Below are 17,152 nucleotides of genomic sequence, written 5' to 3' on the forward strand. Positions count from 1 at the left end.
TGCAGAGTCTGAGACTGTGTCTGCTGTGAGGGCAGTGGGCAGTGAACTGCATGGGTGAGAGGTGAGCACCTGAGATTATTTACAGCCAGACAGAGCCCCCTTCCCTGGCTATCAGAGCCTCCAGGAGGGGAAGGACAACCCAGCCCCACCTCCTGCAGGTTTGCAAGCACCACCAACTGGGAAGCTCTGCAAAACAGGCAGAACAGGCTGTGGAACCTCCTGCAGGGCGCACATCCTTAAGAGAGACAGAAAGAGAACCGCCTAAAGGGCCCATTTTGAATTTCACTCAAAACAAAATACACCGGTTCCTAGAGTCCTATTTCACTGAGGTCAGCGATGCAGGGAAATAAGAAATCAGTGTAGCAAGGGGGAATCCGAGCTCCACCCAGGCTCAGCTAGAAGGTAGAGATGTCGTCAGCATCAAGCAGGAAATAGCTGACTTTCTTACACAGATTGGCTCCTCCTTGAAATGGACAGCGAATACATCATGAACTATATATTATTGGAAATAAACTGGGACAGACAGGTGGCATAGGGGCAGAGGGGACATATCCACAATTTTTCCAGAAGACTGAACAGTGCCTCCCAGGGGAGACCCAGGAGTCCCACCCTCTGGAGCACAACAGAAACGCCCTCTAGAGGCTGGTGAAGGTGATACAGGTGGTGCTGCCAGAAGTTGGACCAGCCACCCTGGGACCTTGAGCTGATGATGAAAAGCCAGAGGCAGATCCAGAAAGAGAAGACAGAAGATAAGCACTGAATTCTGCTGAGATGAATTCCACCTCATTTTCCTTCAGAATTTACATTATTTTTTTCTTTCTTTCACATAGCCTCTTAATATTTCTTCTTTTGCTTCAACTGTATTCCAACTAATTCACTTTTGTCTTTTACTTTTTATTCTTTTTTTTTTTAAGATTTTATTTATTTATTTTTAGAGAGGGAAGGGAGGGAGAGAGAGAGAGAGAGAGAGAGAGAGAGAGAGAGAGAGAGAGAGAGAGAGAAACATCAATGTGCGGTTGCTGGGGGTTCTGGCCTGCAACCCAGGAATGTACCCTGGCTGGGAATCGAACCTGGGACACTTTGGTTCCCAGCCTGCGCTCAATCCACTGAGCTACGCCAGCCAGGGCTACTTTTTATTCTTTTTACATACATTTTTACACTATTTTAAATTTTATTTTTATTTCAAATCTCACATTGTACCCTTCCTTTGTCTTACTCCATTTTGCCTTCTTCCTGCCCTTCCTAATTTTCACCGTAAATTTTATTTTCACCCATGCTACACCTTGTTCCTATTCCTTACTCTTACTATTGCTCCTCCCTCTACCCCTCAAAATCATTCTTCCATCCTCTAGTCAGCTCACATTCTTTTCCCCTTCTTATAATATTCTTATTTTCTTTCCGCCTGTATAAATTGTCATTTGTTTGGCATGGATATTACAGTTATTGCTGTTCTTCTTCCACAGTATTCCTATTTGTTCATTTTTTTTTTAATTTCACATATCATAGGCTACTCTCCCCCTGTCTTACTACGTTTTGCCTTCCTCCTGTCCTTGCTTATTTGAGTTTGGATTTTTTTTCCCCTTTAGTGGCCTGGATTCTCTTCCTTACTCTTACTATTTCTCCACCCTCTATCCTCTCAAAATCATTATTCTTTACTGTAGATATGTCATATTCTCTCTTCTCTTTCATATAATAATTTTATTCTCTCTCCACTGTTAATAATTTTTGTTCAGCTGTTGTTGTTATTGACCCTGTTGGGGCTTTTCTGCAATTTTGTTCCCTTTGGTTCACTACATTTTAAATTTTATTTCCAACCTAATTATACTCTTCCCTCTTCTTATTCCATTTTGCCAGCACCCTCCCCTGTCTTACTTAACATTTTAAATTGTATTTTCTTCCTTTCTTTGTCTTGTTTCCATTCCCTACTCTTATTATTTCTCCGCCCTCTCCCTGCTCAGTCATTTTTTTCTCCTTTAGTCACCTCATAGTCCCTTTTTCCTACTTTATAGTATTCTTAATCTCTCTCCACCTTTATTAATTTTTGCTCAATTGCTGTTGATATCGCTAATGTTATGGCAGGTACTTTTGCTGGTGTGGGTATGGTTTTCTGCTGGGTTTGGTTAGCATTGCTGTGTTAACCAGCATGTGTAGTACAGCAACGTGGCGGGGGCTGTGACTCCCAGTCAGCCAGCTAGAGGGGAGAACCCACCAATGAATGAGCCACCAATAACCAAAGCCCAAGTATAACAAGAGAGCCCACATAAACTGAGTAAAGGGCATCCCTGGAGCACCCAGATCAGGAGATCAAAGAGACTGCACCACTGAGTCTCACAGAACTCCTACCACAGAAGTCCGCCCCACAAACACAGGCAGGCAGAGCAGAGTAACTTAAGATGCAGAAACAAACAATGAGACTTATGTAAAATGGGGAGACAAAGAAGTAACCCACAATCAAAAGGAAAGGAGGAATCCATAGGAAAAAAAGTAAAAGAAACTGAGGCAAACAATCTGTCAGACACAAAATTCAAAATAATAGTTATGAGGATGCTCAAGGAACTCTGAGAACTACAAGGAACTTTATGCGAGCTAAAGGAACTTGGTGGGAACTACATCAGCATGAAAAAGGACATAGAAACTATGAATAAGAACCAGGAAGAAATGAAGAATACAATATCTGAAATGAAAAACACACTAGAAGGAATTAAGTGCAGGCTAGGTGAAGCAGAGAGCCAAATCAATGAGCTGGAAGCTAAGGGAGAAAGAAATACCCAGTCAGAGCAACAAAATGAAAAAAGACTCAGAAAGAATGAGGATAGTTTAAGGGAGCCTCAGGACAACATGAACCATAACAACATTCACTCATAGGAATATCAGAAGGAGAAGAAAAGGAACAAGGGACAGAAAACCTGTTTGAAAAAATAATGACAGAAAACTTCCCTAACATGGTGAGAGAAAAAGACACACAAGTTCAGGAAGCACAGAGGGTCCCAATCAAGATGAACCCAAAGAGGCCTACTTTAAGACACATCATAATTAAAGTGGCAAAAAATGCAAAAAAAAAAAGTTAGAGTGTTTACAGTAACCAGGTATTATTTACATAAGAAAAATCAGCAAAGCTAAAACACAAACAAATCTTAGAGAGCACCTTCCCCATTTCCCCCCTCTCACCCCTACCTTTCTCTCCAGTCAGGCCCCTTCCTTCCTGGCCCCTCCACACCACATCAGTTTAGGCTCTCACTGTCCCTCAAGACTCTGGCTGGGCACCATGCCTCAGTCTCTTCCCCTCTCCAGCCAATCCTCCCATGCAAGCCGGACTAACCTTTCAAGAACGCCTAGCTGTCCATGATACTCCTGTCTCAGCCTCTTCTGGGGCTGTGCAATGCCCCAGGTGGTGGTTCTCAACCCAAGAGGTGCAGTGAATCTTCAGCACTGTGTTTTACAACCCTGCCCACCTCCCTCAGCTCTGCCACTGCCTGACTTGCAGCTCCTGGCCCACCTACGTCCCTTCATTCCTCCCCCCAGTTGTTCCACCTGCCCATCCCTAAATGCCCACGCAAACATCATCTCCTTCTACATACTCTCCAGAATCTCCCATGTTTTCCCATGGTACTCCGTATCCTAGCACTGCAATCCTGCTTTTCAAGATTTTATTTATTTATTTTTAGAAAGAGGGCAAGGGAGGGACAAACAGAGAGAAACATCCATGTGTGAGAGAAACAACTGGCTGCCTCTTGCCCGCCCCCAACTGGGGACCTGGCCTGCAACCCAGGCACATGCCCTGTCCAGAATCAAACCAGCAACCTTTCAGCTCACAGGCAGGCACTCAATCCACTGAGTCACACCAGCCAGTGCTGAGATCTTCTTTTCAATTATTTTTCTCTTCCTCCCTTTCTCCCTCCCTCCCTCCACTATGAGCTACTTGAAGAGCGACTATACTTTAATGTCTTTGCTAAATAAATCAGTGAGTGAACAAATGAATCTGTAAAAGCAGAACTCAAACAGTAAATATAATGCATGTCAATTACATAAAGTGTCTGTATAAACATTGAAAGGGGCTGAATGGTAAACATTGTAAAATTCATTTTTCTCTTTTCCAGCAAAGTGGCTGGAGCCACTTTTAAAATTACTACTAGTAATTCACCCAATGAACAATTTATATTCAAATTAATTACAGTTTAAATTCCTATCAAATGAAACAAGCTGGAAAGAAAACCATATTTGCCTTTTTAAATAAAATGGTAAGTTCAATGCTTCTCTAGAAACAGCATTCCCTCCCCACCCCCCTCCCCAATCACAAACGGCCCAGCTGTGTGCTCACTTACTGGAGTTCAGGAGGATCATGGCCTTGACACAGAGATACTCTTTGTGTTGGAGTTTTAACTCACGAAACCTTGAAGTTGTTGCCAGGAGCATGTCAAAGATTTCCAGAATTCCTTCTACACATTTCCCTTCATCCCTACAAAAGTTCATTTGAAAATTTAAGAAAATTACAGCTTTCGGCAACCATCAAAGGCAATAAGGAGTATTTTCTTTTTAATCTTAAATTTTATTTTGTACATGCTTTAACTATAACAAGGTGGTGATGAGACCACACCCAGCAATGTGAAATAACTAGAATTATCTTATTATAAAAAGGAAAGGGTATTTCCTCTAAGTCCCTGAAGTAAACTTTTGGATAAATACTATTTAGACAAAAGTGTGCATTGGAACTACACTTTCCTTCTCCTGTTCATAAGTGTTATCTTAAAGGAATAACACTTTTATTGATAATCTAAACCATTTCAGCAAACTAGCCTGAGGTATGACACATATTACTAAAATGAAACATTCTGTGTTCCATCGGAAGACTCTGAAACTGACCATTACAGAAGCAAGTATCCCAAGAAGAAACAATCCTTCATGTCTAGGGCTTAGCTCTCATTGTCTCATGGTCACTGAGAAACTAGTGGGGCAAATAAAAGACACGTACATGTAATTTGGATAAAAGCTAATATGACATACAAAGAAATCACAATTTAGAGAAGATGGGCTAGAATCTGGAAAGTCAGAAATGGAGACATGGAAATTTTGGACTTGCCAAAGATTTAAGTAGAAGTTTTAGACAAACTTTGAACCATATCATCAAAAGTCTTTGAGCATTCCTTATAAAAATGAACTTTTAAGTAGACCTTTGAAGTAAATTAATTTCACTGTACCTAGAAAATACCAGCTTCAATTAACTCCAGCAAGACATATATTATTCTGCCTCACTGCTCTCCAAAAACTTCTATTATCATCAGTCCTAAAGTCATTGGAGGTCCTTGACAAGCAGTTAGATGACTGTGTCACAAAACTGTCATTTGCTTCTAAAACCCTGTGGTGCACATTAAAGGGCAGCCATGGGTTTCTGAGAGCTTCATTTCCAGTCTCCACAGCAGCCCCTGAGGGGACCTGAGACGCTGCAAGAACTGGCTGTTCCCATCTTCAACCCCCAACCCCAAGCCAGGACATTTGCCATGTGGTGGTGGTTGGGGGTGGGTTTCTGACACCAGTGGGCACTGCCCAACCTGGTAAAGCACTTCCCACTCGGTTCTACGCTAGGACAGCAGCTTGCCAGGACTCTGCACTCCACAGCGTTCAAAACCCTCACCCCCTAGGCTCACCTACACAAAGTGACAAGCATCTACACTGCTCCCTCTGGCAAGCAAGCATAACAACTTCTACAACCAGCTGAGGCTTTCTGAAAGCGCACACAGTAAGTGGTAAAACACCAGTGTCCCCTATGAGTCACTCATAGGGAAAGGCCACCATGGAGAATCAGAGCCCTAGGCAAAGGGCGCCAAAATCTGTAGGAAACCCCCAACCCTCCTCACACCTCATCCTACGACCTCCCCTGCTCTGCACTTTCCCAGGCAGCCTGCCACAAGTGTGCAAACAGAAGTACAAGAAATACTTGTTCACTAAATACCCCTCATGCCACATCATTGAATCACTCTACCTGGGGGCTGGAGGTAATACTGGAAACTGTAATTGTTGGGCTTGGGGACACATCATACTGGGAAAAGGTGGTTTTAAAATATCTCTGGAGGCAAAAACAAAAATTCCACCAACTCCTGCATTGATGGTTTAATAGCTGGTTCTGTACTCTTCCGTGAGACTCAGTCAGAGGTGAGTTATGCACACACACTCACCCCACAAGTTGTATAAGGGGACTCATCTGAAATCACCTCTATTTTGCGGAAGTTGCCACCTGTGTCTGAGAGCATGTCTCTAAATATTGAAATTAGAACAATTTCCTCACTAAAACACATGCCATTTTTAGTGCAAATTCATTTTTCATAAGCCCTGATAAATGCTGTGACTAACAGTAATGAGAACATATGTACCTGACGGAAAAGGTGAATTTTCCAACCAGCTCTAAGGAACGAGGTCTGCCTGCTTTCTCTAGCAGATGTGACAGCCAACCATTTCATTCAAGAGTTGGCAAGGTTAGAATAGTTTACCTTCCAGGCTTTAGAAACCAAATACATTTCTAGAAAATAAATAACTATAGAGGCAATAAGGTACAGTACTTCATAAATGATACCCTAATAAAGTTCTACTTGAAACTGAGTTATACAGAACAGAGTGGGGAAGGACTTAACAAATCAATGATCTCTATATCGCTTACTTTTGAACTGCGACAGACAGTGGATGATGTGACAGAAATTAGGACAGGATTGAAAGATATGAATTCAAGATAGAGGGTATATAAATTGAATGTTAAAATGCTGAAACAACATATCAATCAAACCAATCTACTATGGAAAATTCCTTTTGCACACCAGTTGTCCATACACTAGTGTAAATAAAAAAGTAGTAGAGCCCACAGAAGGAAATTTAATTTTGGGTGGTGAATATACAATGCCATAAACAGATGATGTATTATAGAACTGTAGGCTTGAAACCTAAAACGTTATTAACCAATGTCACTCCAATAAATTTGATAAAAGTATTTTTAAGTGGTAGTTTCATGTGGCCACCTTATTATTCAATAACCAACATCCCTGTTTAATAGAAAAATATTGCTTGATAGCAATGACAAAATGTTGAACGAGAGAGCCTCACTTTGGGGTACACTATTTTGTACCTACATAAATATCCACTGGCAGCGCCCATGTGGCCACAGGCCTCAGTTTACCTCTGTGTGGGTGGCAATGAGAAGGGGGTCTCAAGGCTTCGCACATGGAAATGACTTAACTGTGGAACTCAAGTGAAACTCACCTGAATACAAAAGGGAAGTGAAAATTTAGAAGTAAAAAGTCTGGACTTCCAGCCAAGATGGAGGCATAGGTAGTCGCACTGTGCCTCCTCGAGCAACCAAAACTAAGGACAACAAGAATTTAGAAACAGGAAAAGAAAAAAAAAAAGGAGAGAGAGAGAGAGACATGTCTCCAACAGAAGAACAGATCAATCCCCCAGGACTCATCCTTTTGAGCGACCAAGAGATAGCCAATCTATCAGATGCACAGTTCAAAACACTGGTGATCAGGAAGCTCACGGAATTGGTTGATTTTGGGCGCAAATTACATGAAAAAATGCAGGTTACCATAAAAGAGATGAAGGAAGATGCACAGAGAACCAATAGTGATGGGAAGGAAACTGGGACTCAGAACAATAGAGTGAACCAGAAGGAACAAAAAAACAACCAAGCAGGAAAAAATGAAGAAATAAAATTCAAAAAAATGAGGAGAAGCTTAGGAACCTCCAGGACATCTTTAAATGCTCCAACATCTGAATTATAGGGGTACCAGAGGGGAAGAGGAAAAGCAACAGATTGAGCACGTATTTGAAAAAATAATAAAGGAGAACTTCCCCAATCTGGCAAAGGAAATAGACTTCCAAGAAATCCAGGAAGCTCAGAGAGCCCCAAAGAAGTTAGACCCAAGAAGAAACACACCAAGGCACATCATAATTACATTAGCCAAGGTAAAAATGAAGGAGAGAATCCTAGAAGCAGCAAGAGATAAGGGGACAGTCACCTACAAAGGAGTTCCCATCAGACTGTCAGCTGATTTCTCCAAAGAGACCTTACAGGCAAGAAGGGGCTGGAAAGAAGTATTCCAAGTCATGAAAGGCAAGGACCTACATCCCAGATTGCTCTATCCAGCAAAGCTCTCATTTAGAATGGAAGGGCAGATAAAGTACTTCTCAGACAAGGTCAAGTTAAAGGAATTCATCATCACCAAGCCCTTATTTTATGAAATGTTAAAGGGACTTATCTAAGAAAAGAAGATAAAGAAAAAAACATGTATAGTAAAAGGATACCAAACTCACAATTATTAACAACCAGACCTAAAGCAAAACCAAAAGAAACTAAGCAAACAACTAGAGCAGGAACAGAACCACAGAAATGGAGATCACATGGAAGGTTAGCAACAGGGGAGTGGGAGGAGGAGAGAGGGGGAAAAGGTGCAGAGAATAAGTAGCATAGAATGTAGGTTGAAAATAAATAGGGGGAGGGTAAGAATAGTATGGGAAATGTAGAAGCTAAAGAACTTATAAGTATGATACATGGACGAGAACTAAAGGGGGGGATATGGGTGGGAGAGCATGTAGAGGGTGGAGGGGAGTGAAGGGGGGAAAATGGGACAACTGTAATAGCATAATCAATAAAATATATTTTTAAAAAGAATTTAAAAAAGATAAAAAAAAGAATTTAGAAACAAAAAACAACCAGAACAGAGAGAAATGAACCTAACAGAAGTCTGACTACCATTCATCCAGACTGGTAAGGAGGGGTGGAGTCAGAAGCCTACAGAGAGGGGTCGAGGGGTCCTGGCAGGAAAAAGCAGTGGCTGGCAGACACAGGCGCACAGGGAGCAGACAGCAGGTGGCAGACCCCAGATGCGCAGGGGCAGCTGATGAACTGGTGGCAGACCCTGGGCACAGGAGGCAACGAGCAGACACAGTGAGGCGCACAAAGTAGCTAGCTGTCCGCAGCCACACATTCGTGCACAGACAAACTAAGTAAAAATGGGCAGCGACACAGACCACACAACCCAGGGACCCAGCGCCGCGGAAACAAAGCCTGAAGGCACCGACTGAAAACACCTGTTGGGGTTGAGGCGGGGAGATTCTCTCAGCCTCACAGGAGGCTCCTTGGGGAAACCCACAGAGTCCAAGAAAGTACACAAGCCCACCCTCCCAGGAACCAGCACCAGAAGGGCCCAATCTGCTTGTGGGAAGCGGCAAAAGGGACTGAAGTCCTAGAGAGAGTGGAGCAGGTGCCAGTGTTCCCTCTCAGACCCCACCCCCACGTACAGCGTCACAACCCAGTGACTGAGGTGCCCTGCCCTGGTGAACACCTAAGGCTCTGCCCCTCATATGTAACAGGCACGACCAGACCAAAGGAAAAAATAAAATACAATAAAAAAGATGGCTCAAACAGAATTAAAAGCCCCAGAGCCAGTTTTTTTAAGCAACCGAGAGATAGCCAACCTATCAGATGCACAGTTCAAAGCACTGGTGATCAGGATGCTCACAGAATTGGTTGACTTTGGTCATAAATTAGATGAACAAATGCAGGCTACGATAAGAAAAACAAAGGAAAATGCACAGGGAACCAATAGTAATGGAAAGAAAACTGGGTTTCAAATCAATGGAAGGGACCAGAAGGAAGAAAGGAACAACCAACAGAAAAGAATGAAGAAACAAGAATTCAAAAAAATGAGAAGAGGCTAAGGAACCTCCAGGACATCTTTAAACGTTCCACATCCGAATTATAGTGGTACCAGAAGGGGAAGAGGTAGAACAACAAATTGAAAACGTATTTGAACAAATAATAAAGGAGAACTTCCCCAATCTGGCAAGGGAAATAGACTTCCAGGAAGCCCAGGAAGCTCAGAGAGTCCCAAAGAGGTTGGACCCAAGGAGGAACATGCCAAGGCACATCATAATTACATTACCCAAGGTAAAAATGAAGGAGAGAATCCTAGAAGCAGCAAGAGATAAGGGGACAGTTACCTACAAAGGAGTTCCCATCAGACTGTCAGCTGATTTCTCAAGAGAACTTGTTGGCAAGAAGGGGCTGGAAAGAAGTATTCCAAGTCATGAAAGGCAAGGACCTACATCCCAGATTGCTCTATCCAGCAAAGCTCTCATTTAGAATGGAAGAGGAGATAAAGTGCTTCTCAGATAAGACCAAGTTAAAGGAGTTCATTATCACCAAGCCCTTATTATATGAAATGTTAAAGGGACTTATCTAAGAAAAAGAAGATAAAAAATATAAACAGTATAAAAAGACATCAAACTCACAGTTAGTAACAACCACACCTAAAAGAAAAGCAAAGTAAACAAACAACTAGAACAGGAACAGAACCACAGAAATGGAGATCAAATGGAGGGTTAGCAACAGGGGAGTGGGAGGAGGAGAGAGGGGGAAAAGGTGCAGAGAATAAGTAGCATAGAATGTAGGTTGAAAATAGATAGGGGAGGGTAAGAATAGTATGGGAAATGTAGAAGCTAAAGAACTTATGACACATGGACGAGAACTAAAGGGGGAGAAAGTGGGTGGGAGGGGGTGGGCAGGGCAGAGGGGAGTGAAGGGGGAAAATGGGACAACTGTAATCACATAATCAATAAAATATATTTTTAAAAAAGTCTACTGGTATCTTGAAGAAAATTCAGTCCACGAATGACTAAGGTGAACACAAACTTGGGACACTCACAGTTACATACATCATTCCATGAAACTCCATAAACATCTGTAATAGGGTCCAGGCCCAGAGCTTAACTTCCTCTGACTTTTTAATACCATTTAACATTAGACAGTTTTCCATTGGTGCTAAGGACACAAAATGTCTCAGCATGTATGGTTTTTTGAGCAATAGCAGCTCCCATTTTGTGGTAGACCTTCATCCGAACTTGTGATTCCAGTGGTTACTAAGAGAACTACCTTGTTAGAAATAAACTAATGAGACAACCAGGTTTTCCTCTCATCCTCAGTAGGTTTAAGTTTTCTTGCTGCAGAAGCCCCAATAAGAATAAAGGGAAGCAGAAATTGCACTCTCAATTTCCACAAATGAGTTAATTTAGTTGTATTCACTGCTCATACGGCCATACTTGAAGGAACCGTGACAGGACAATCCACCAAAAGACAGCTGTTGGAAAGTACTGTCAAAGTTACTTGTTCACGTTGTAGAAGAATTTCATAATGAATTTCTTTATGGTGCATGGTCCCTGACTTTTTGAATAAGTAACATTTTGAATATTTTTGAATAAGCAACTCCTCTCTAGGATTTGAAATCCTAGACTTCACAGAGTTAATGTGTTAAAAACAATATTAGGAAATGCAACAAAAATAACCACCAGCAGCCACTGACTTGGAAGTGCCTGCTCAATGTCTGTATTTGCAATTCCCCAGAACTCCTCTTCTATAGTCAATAAAATAAACTAGATTTATATGTAGTAAAACATAATACTTTCAAATATTTTAAAGAGTAATGTGCTTTTAAAAAATAGTTTGTAAAAAAAAAAAGAATTTTTTGCCCTGACTGGTGTAGCTCAGTGGATTGAGCGCGGACTGTGAACCAAAGGGTCGCAGGTTTGATTCCCAGTCAGGAAACATGCCTGGGTTGCAGGCCAGGTCCCCAGTGGGAGCCACGTGAGAGGCAACCACACATTGATGTTTCTTTCACTCTCTTTCCCCTTCCCATTCTCCCTGCCTTCCCTTCTCTCTAAAAATAAATAAATAAAATCTTTAAAAAAAGACTTTTTTTGTTTTCTCTTCTATTACTTAGCCAAAGGTACACTTAAAACTTATCTTGGATTTGTGTCAATTCATAGTAACTTCCACACATACTTACAGAAGTTAAAGAGCCCATACAAAGAGGAGAATGAATTATAATAAAAACCAGGAATTAAACAGTCACTGAAAATAAACACTAAATGTGGCATCAATTTAGAAAACAAGACAAAAAGTAAAATAACTTAATCCCAAGTCTGCAAATGTATTGGTTCATCAAGGTATAGCTACCAAAGTATAGAATGAAGGTATTGGTTCTTCCTAGCACTGCCTTATAGGAAAATTGAATGGGTATATTTGTGTGTGTGCAGGGGATGAATATGGCTTTCACCCAGTGAACAATGAGAATGAATGAATGAACAGGAGGGATGGCTTGACTGGCTGCTTAGCCTTTCAGCCTGCCTTGTAACATGGTTCCATGAAATGACAACGGACTAAGCTTTTGAAGTGGGTGAAAGGTAGAATAGAGTTGTTCTAAAACAAAAGAATAAAGTACAAAAGAAAGTTAGTCTGCCTTTTAGCCTCCTCCTCTTTCCCCTTCCAGTTCTCTATCCCGCTGAGAGGCATGTCCTGTTGCAGAAAAGACTGTGGGTCTCACAGCCCCACCACTTACTACTCCATAACTGTAGGAACGTACCTAACCTCCTATTCCCATGAAGGAAAGGGATAACAGTGGTGCTTACCCAGAGGGGCTGCTGTGAAGATGGAATGGATGAGCACACACCAAATGCTCAAGATGGTGCCTGGCACACAAACCAATCTGTTAGCTGTTTTGATTGTTACTAGAGGGTCCTACCTGCCCAAGGCTTTCAGAACCTCCCTTTGTGGTTTACCATCTGGGCTTGCTCCTGCTTGAGCCAGACCCCCTGTTCCAGCTCTCCCCACAGGCTCTGTTCCTCACCAAAACACCTCCATTACTTAGAACAGTACTCTACTAATGTTGTCATCTGTGACAGGTAAAATGGTTGCTAATACCTTGGGGATATTTCTCATCTGCCTAACATGTGCAGGAGGATTTTCTGATGATCTTAAAGAGGTAACACCAAGAGCTGGGGCATCCACTTTTCATTCATAGCCCTAGGTACCCTTCCACTCTGCACAGAGCCAAGTGTGACTAAACATTCAACACCAGAACTTTTTCAAAATAAGGAATATGGAAATCAATTTCCATGGAGATTTTCAAAATGCTTAAATTTACACCAAGGAATTACTCCACTTTCCCCACTAAAATTCCTGAGTGCTGTCTATTCCGGCTCTCCTTCCATGAACAGTTCACCTAAGTTCATTAAAAATAGGCTCCTTTTCTGTGTCATCTTTAAATGGAAACTAAATGCAACCAAGTTATAGCATTCCCCAATTTCCATTAGCTTTCATTGGTTTTAATGGCCATTCCTTCCATTGCTATTGCCAAAAATGCTATATAGTGCATGCAATTAAAAATAAGTTAAAGAACGTTAAAATAAACCTGGCAGATTTGTAAGAATTTTATCACCTATCCAGATAGTTGGCAATGTAATTGCTCCAGACAGGTGGAAAGATCAGCAGGACAACCTAAAACTACAGCCTGAAAATGGAATTTTTAAGGCCAAAAAATCCAAGTTGATTTATGTTCACTTGGGGCCACATACCCTGCAGAATACAGGCCCCGTTATGCCTGCCACACTAGGAATGAGTCACAGGACACTGAATCCTTGTACCCATTCTCTCCTTTTTGGGTTCTTGACCCAGTGAAGGAGCTCCTGACATTGAAATCCTCTTAACTGTCCTTTCAGGTGTGAAATTTTAATTGCAGCACCCAGGGCTTTGTTCCCACTCACTCAACCATTCATTCAAGTCAAAGAAGAAACACAATGCATTTTTCTCACCTGTCCAGAACGAGGTTTGGAGCAAAGATGAGCTTGCCGGGGTGGTCAATGGAGCGCCACATCAGCCCCACCATTAGCACCTCCATCCAGCAGCTCTCCAAGAGCCGCACTTGGTCGTACAGGCTGAGCTCTACAAAGCCTAGGGAAAGCAAGAGGCTGTGAGACACACCCGCCCTCCTCCTCAGCTCTCTGGTTCTCTAGAAACAGAAGAGCAAGTTTTCAAAACCTTTGAAAACACAAACAATAAGTAAACAATCATATATTAAAGATGTGGTTATATGCTGACCTAAGGAAGAAAATTTTGAACTTATGGTGCACAGCTCAGTTTGCAGTCCAGGACCCCTTCTAGAGGTAACTTTTACTTCATTTAGAATTTATAAAGGACTGTTACCTGGGCATATACAGCTCCCCAGACAGAGGCTAGTAAGGTACAGAAAGCTGGAACCAGTCTTTGTGAGCTATATTCTAATAATTGTCCTGCACTGCTGCCAGCCAGAGAGGCTGCCTGTCTGGCCCTGACCATGACTGGGGCTGAGAGGGGGAGGAGTGTTCAGAGAGAGCGGGGGCCAGCCTCTGCAGGAAGTCAAGGCTTCAACTGAAAGGATTTTTCTGATTGCTTAACATTTCCCATCCAGTCTTAGAATCACTCTTCTCTATGTGGGAGCATTGATTCTAGGCTATTCTATCCTGAAGAGCAAATATAAAAATTGAAGCAGGTCCCGACAGCCTGATAGCCGAATAGCATGCATTGGTCAAAGAACCGGAAAGTAAACAGGTCATTTCTAGGGAGGTGAGCACTTCAAAAGCAAATCAGAGATTTTTGGTGCTTTCTCCACAAGCCACGATAAATGGAGGGAGCAGTGTAATATAAATACGGTCCCCAAATCCATGGTCTTGGTGTGCAGTAGGCTCTGATTAGAATTCCAGCTCAGCCTCTTCCTTGCCAGTTAATTAATCCCCTTGTCTTTGTTTTCTTGTAGGCAACATAGGGGTAACAATGCCTGCCCCTGAGAATTTCCTACAGGCAGGATCTCTCATCATCTTCACTTTACAGATGAGGAAACTATGGCACAGGGAGCACATGTGGTTCAAATCCTTGACAATTATAATGGAAATCTGTACCCAGAAGAATTTAATGGAGTAATGAATAGAAAGATCAATAAATCCTTTCCAAAGCCACAATCTATGCTCAATTCTGGTTCCTAAAATGTGTACATGTTCCAATCTCACCCACAGTTATAGACAATAACCCCACCAAGGTAGACCAAGCTTTTATACTTGTAGATGTTCAACAAGATCAAGACTAGGTGATATTTTAATTTTTTTTGTTTGGACAAGAAATATATCAGATGGCGTTGTGGGGAGGCAGGAATAACACCTCCAGACTATGCCTAAGTTTCCTGAAAACTTTTCAAAACACCAGGCTTGAAGAGGGCCTAGTGCAGCTTTAGAGTTTGGCTTTGTTATGGCACAAAGAAACTGCACATCTCTTAGCATTCATTAGTTCCACCACTACTCTCTATGTGGGGCTCTGAAAAAATAGCATTTATAATACATATATTGCAAAAGCCAAAGGAAAGAGCATCAGTATTGTCTCCCTGGGGGAAAGCAGAGAAAATAAAATAATATAATTCTGGCAAAGGCAAAGATACTAGACTATCAAAACAGAACTGGAAACCAGAAAATCTCCAGGAAGCTCAGAGCCAACAGATGATCCAAAGAGATACTATTACCCCAGGCCTGGGTCCCACAGCTCTTTACCCCCAACTGCTCTTCACCCAGCTTCTCCACACTCCCGGTCTTTCCAGTTCGCTCACTGCAGATGCTGCGCCCAGGCCACGGGAATTGTCCCTAGTGGCTTAGAACTTGGAGAGAGCCCTCATTTCTTAGATGACTGTAAAGATGTGCACAGATAAGCCCTTTCAGAGAGTGATGGGTTGCTGCCCATCTATGTTAGAATCCTCGATTCACTCTCACAGGAACACCAATGCAAATAATAATCAGATGGTAGTTTTAGCACAATGCAGTAGTACAAGTACATATTACCAACTGGCCTAGGGAAATGATTGCATTACAGCATGGAAAATGCTGTTTCCCAATGACTAGTGAATCATCAAACCTATTTTTAACCTGATAGCATTTCAGGTTTACTGATGAGTCATGTTATTAATAAGCTGCTGATTTACTCTTTTTGTTCATGTACATCCTATGAATTCTTTCTCTACTGGAAGAGTAGTTTATAAATCCCTACTTAGCATCTGACAAATCTATTTTAGTACTGGTTGTACTTCACCCACTCCACCTTCCCCTGCCTGTACCCCTGCTCTCAGGGTGAAGAGCCCTCACCCAGGAGACTGGTCACTGGGGAGCCCAGATCACTTCCTTTTAGAACGCGTTCCAGGTCCCAGAGCCCTTGAATTTCCTGCCCAAATGGCCCCAAGCCCATTTCCAGAGCCTGGCTGGGTCTCCTCCCTGGCCTACCCTCTCAGAACAGGCACAAGAGGTGACCGAAGGCTCACATCCCCAGACAGCATACGGGACAGGGTGTGCACAAGGCCACGTGGGACAGGTCTGGGGTGGGAACGCAGTTTTAGGAAGAGAATAGATGGGGCCCTGACATGTCTGGTAGAGAACTCAGAGGAATCCAAAAAGTCAAAATTGGAACCTGGTCAATCAGACTGCGTGGAAGGTGGATATGTAGAGATAGGAAGAAAGAACATATTTCCTTTAAAGGTTACAAATCAAGATGTCAAACTGTTAAATACAGAGACATCTTTTGTGGATCTCCACTTTACACTCTTGCACCATAAATGTTAGAGGCAGGCCTTCCTACAAATGCATGGGAAGCTAAAACGCAGAGAGCCCTACCTGGAATTTTCTTGGCCCAGCTGATCATGTGCACCAGTTCCTTGTCGGCCAGCTTGGTCAGGGACATCATCATGGAGGCCTCGGTGAATGGCGCGCTGGGGTGGCTCACCAGCACGTTGGGAGGCTCTGCCTCGAGGAGCGTGAGCACCAGCTGCTCCGGGCTCAGGGTACTGAACAGCAGCTCCTTCACTCGGCTCACGTGTCCACCATTTTTCTTGGCTTTGTTCAGACAGTGCAGCTGCTCCTCGGAACTTCTCTGCCTTCGTGCTATGCGGTACCCACACCTTTCTCTCCTGGAGCCTAAAGTGAAGAGCGGATGGCAGTGTTTTTCCTGGTCCCTTCCCAAACCCAGCAGTCCAGTTCACAGAGTAGCCAGGGTAAAAATGAAGAAATGACATCACTGTAAAACCTGGGCCTGTTCTCAGAATGCATCTTAGACCAGAAGCCTGACTGATTTTCTGAAACCTGCAGGGTATGGACCAATTATTATTATACTCATGACTGCATTAGCAAAAATCAGTTCCACAACATTTTAGGGACAACAGCCCAAATGATCTCAAGGTCTTCCTTTCGAGGTCATCTATGGATACCAAATCCATTCCCCTTTTAAAGGGTGTTGACATACCTCACATTCCAAACCTTAAAATTAGGAATT

At 42.6% G+C, this 17,152-nt stretch overlaps 1 protein-coding gene across 1 annotated transcript in view; it reads right to left on the reverse strand.

Moving 5' to 3' along the window:
* Positions 1–17,152, reverse strand: part of ESR2 (estrogen receptor 2) — a 45,245-nt gene that overhangs the window by 10,213 nt on the left and 17,880 nt on the right. The window contains exons 4-6 of the mRNA XM_045823211.1: positions 16,498–16,797; positions 13,630–13,768; positions 4,323–4,456 (exon numbers count right to left, since the gene is read on the reverse strand). Coding sequence (XP_045679167.1) covers positions 4,323–4,456; positions 13,630–13,768; positions 16,498–16,797 — 573 coding nt within the window. The remainder of the gene's footprint in view (positions 1–4,322; positions 4,457–13,629; positions 13,769–16,497; positions 16,798–17,152) is intronic.

The sequence above is a fragment of the Phyllostomus hastatus genome, unplaced genomic scaffold (assembly GCF_019186645.2).
Source record: "Phyllostomus hastatus isolate PE091 unplaced genomic scaffold, TTU_PhHast_1.1 phas_scaffold_501, whole genome shotgun sequence".
Taxonomy (NCBI): Eukaryota; Metazoa; Chordata; class Mammalia; order Chiroptera; family Phyllostomidae; genus Phyllostomus; species Phyllostomus hastatus.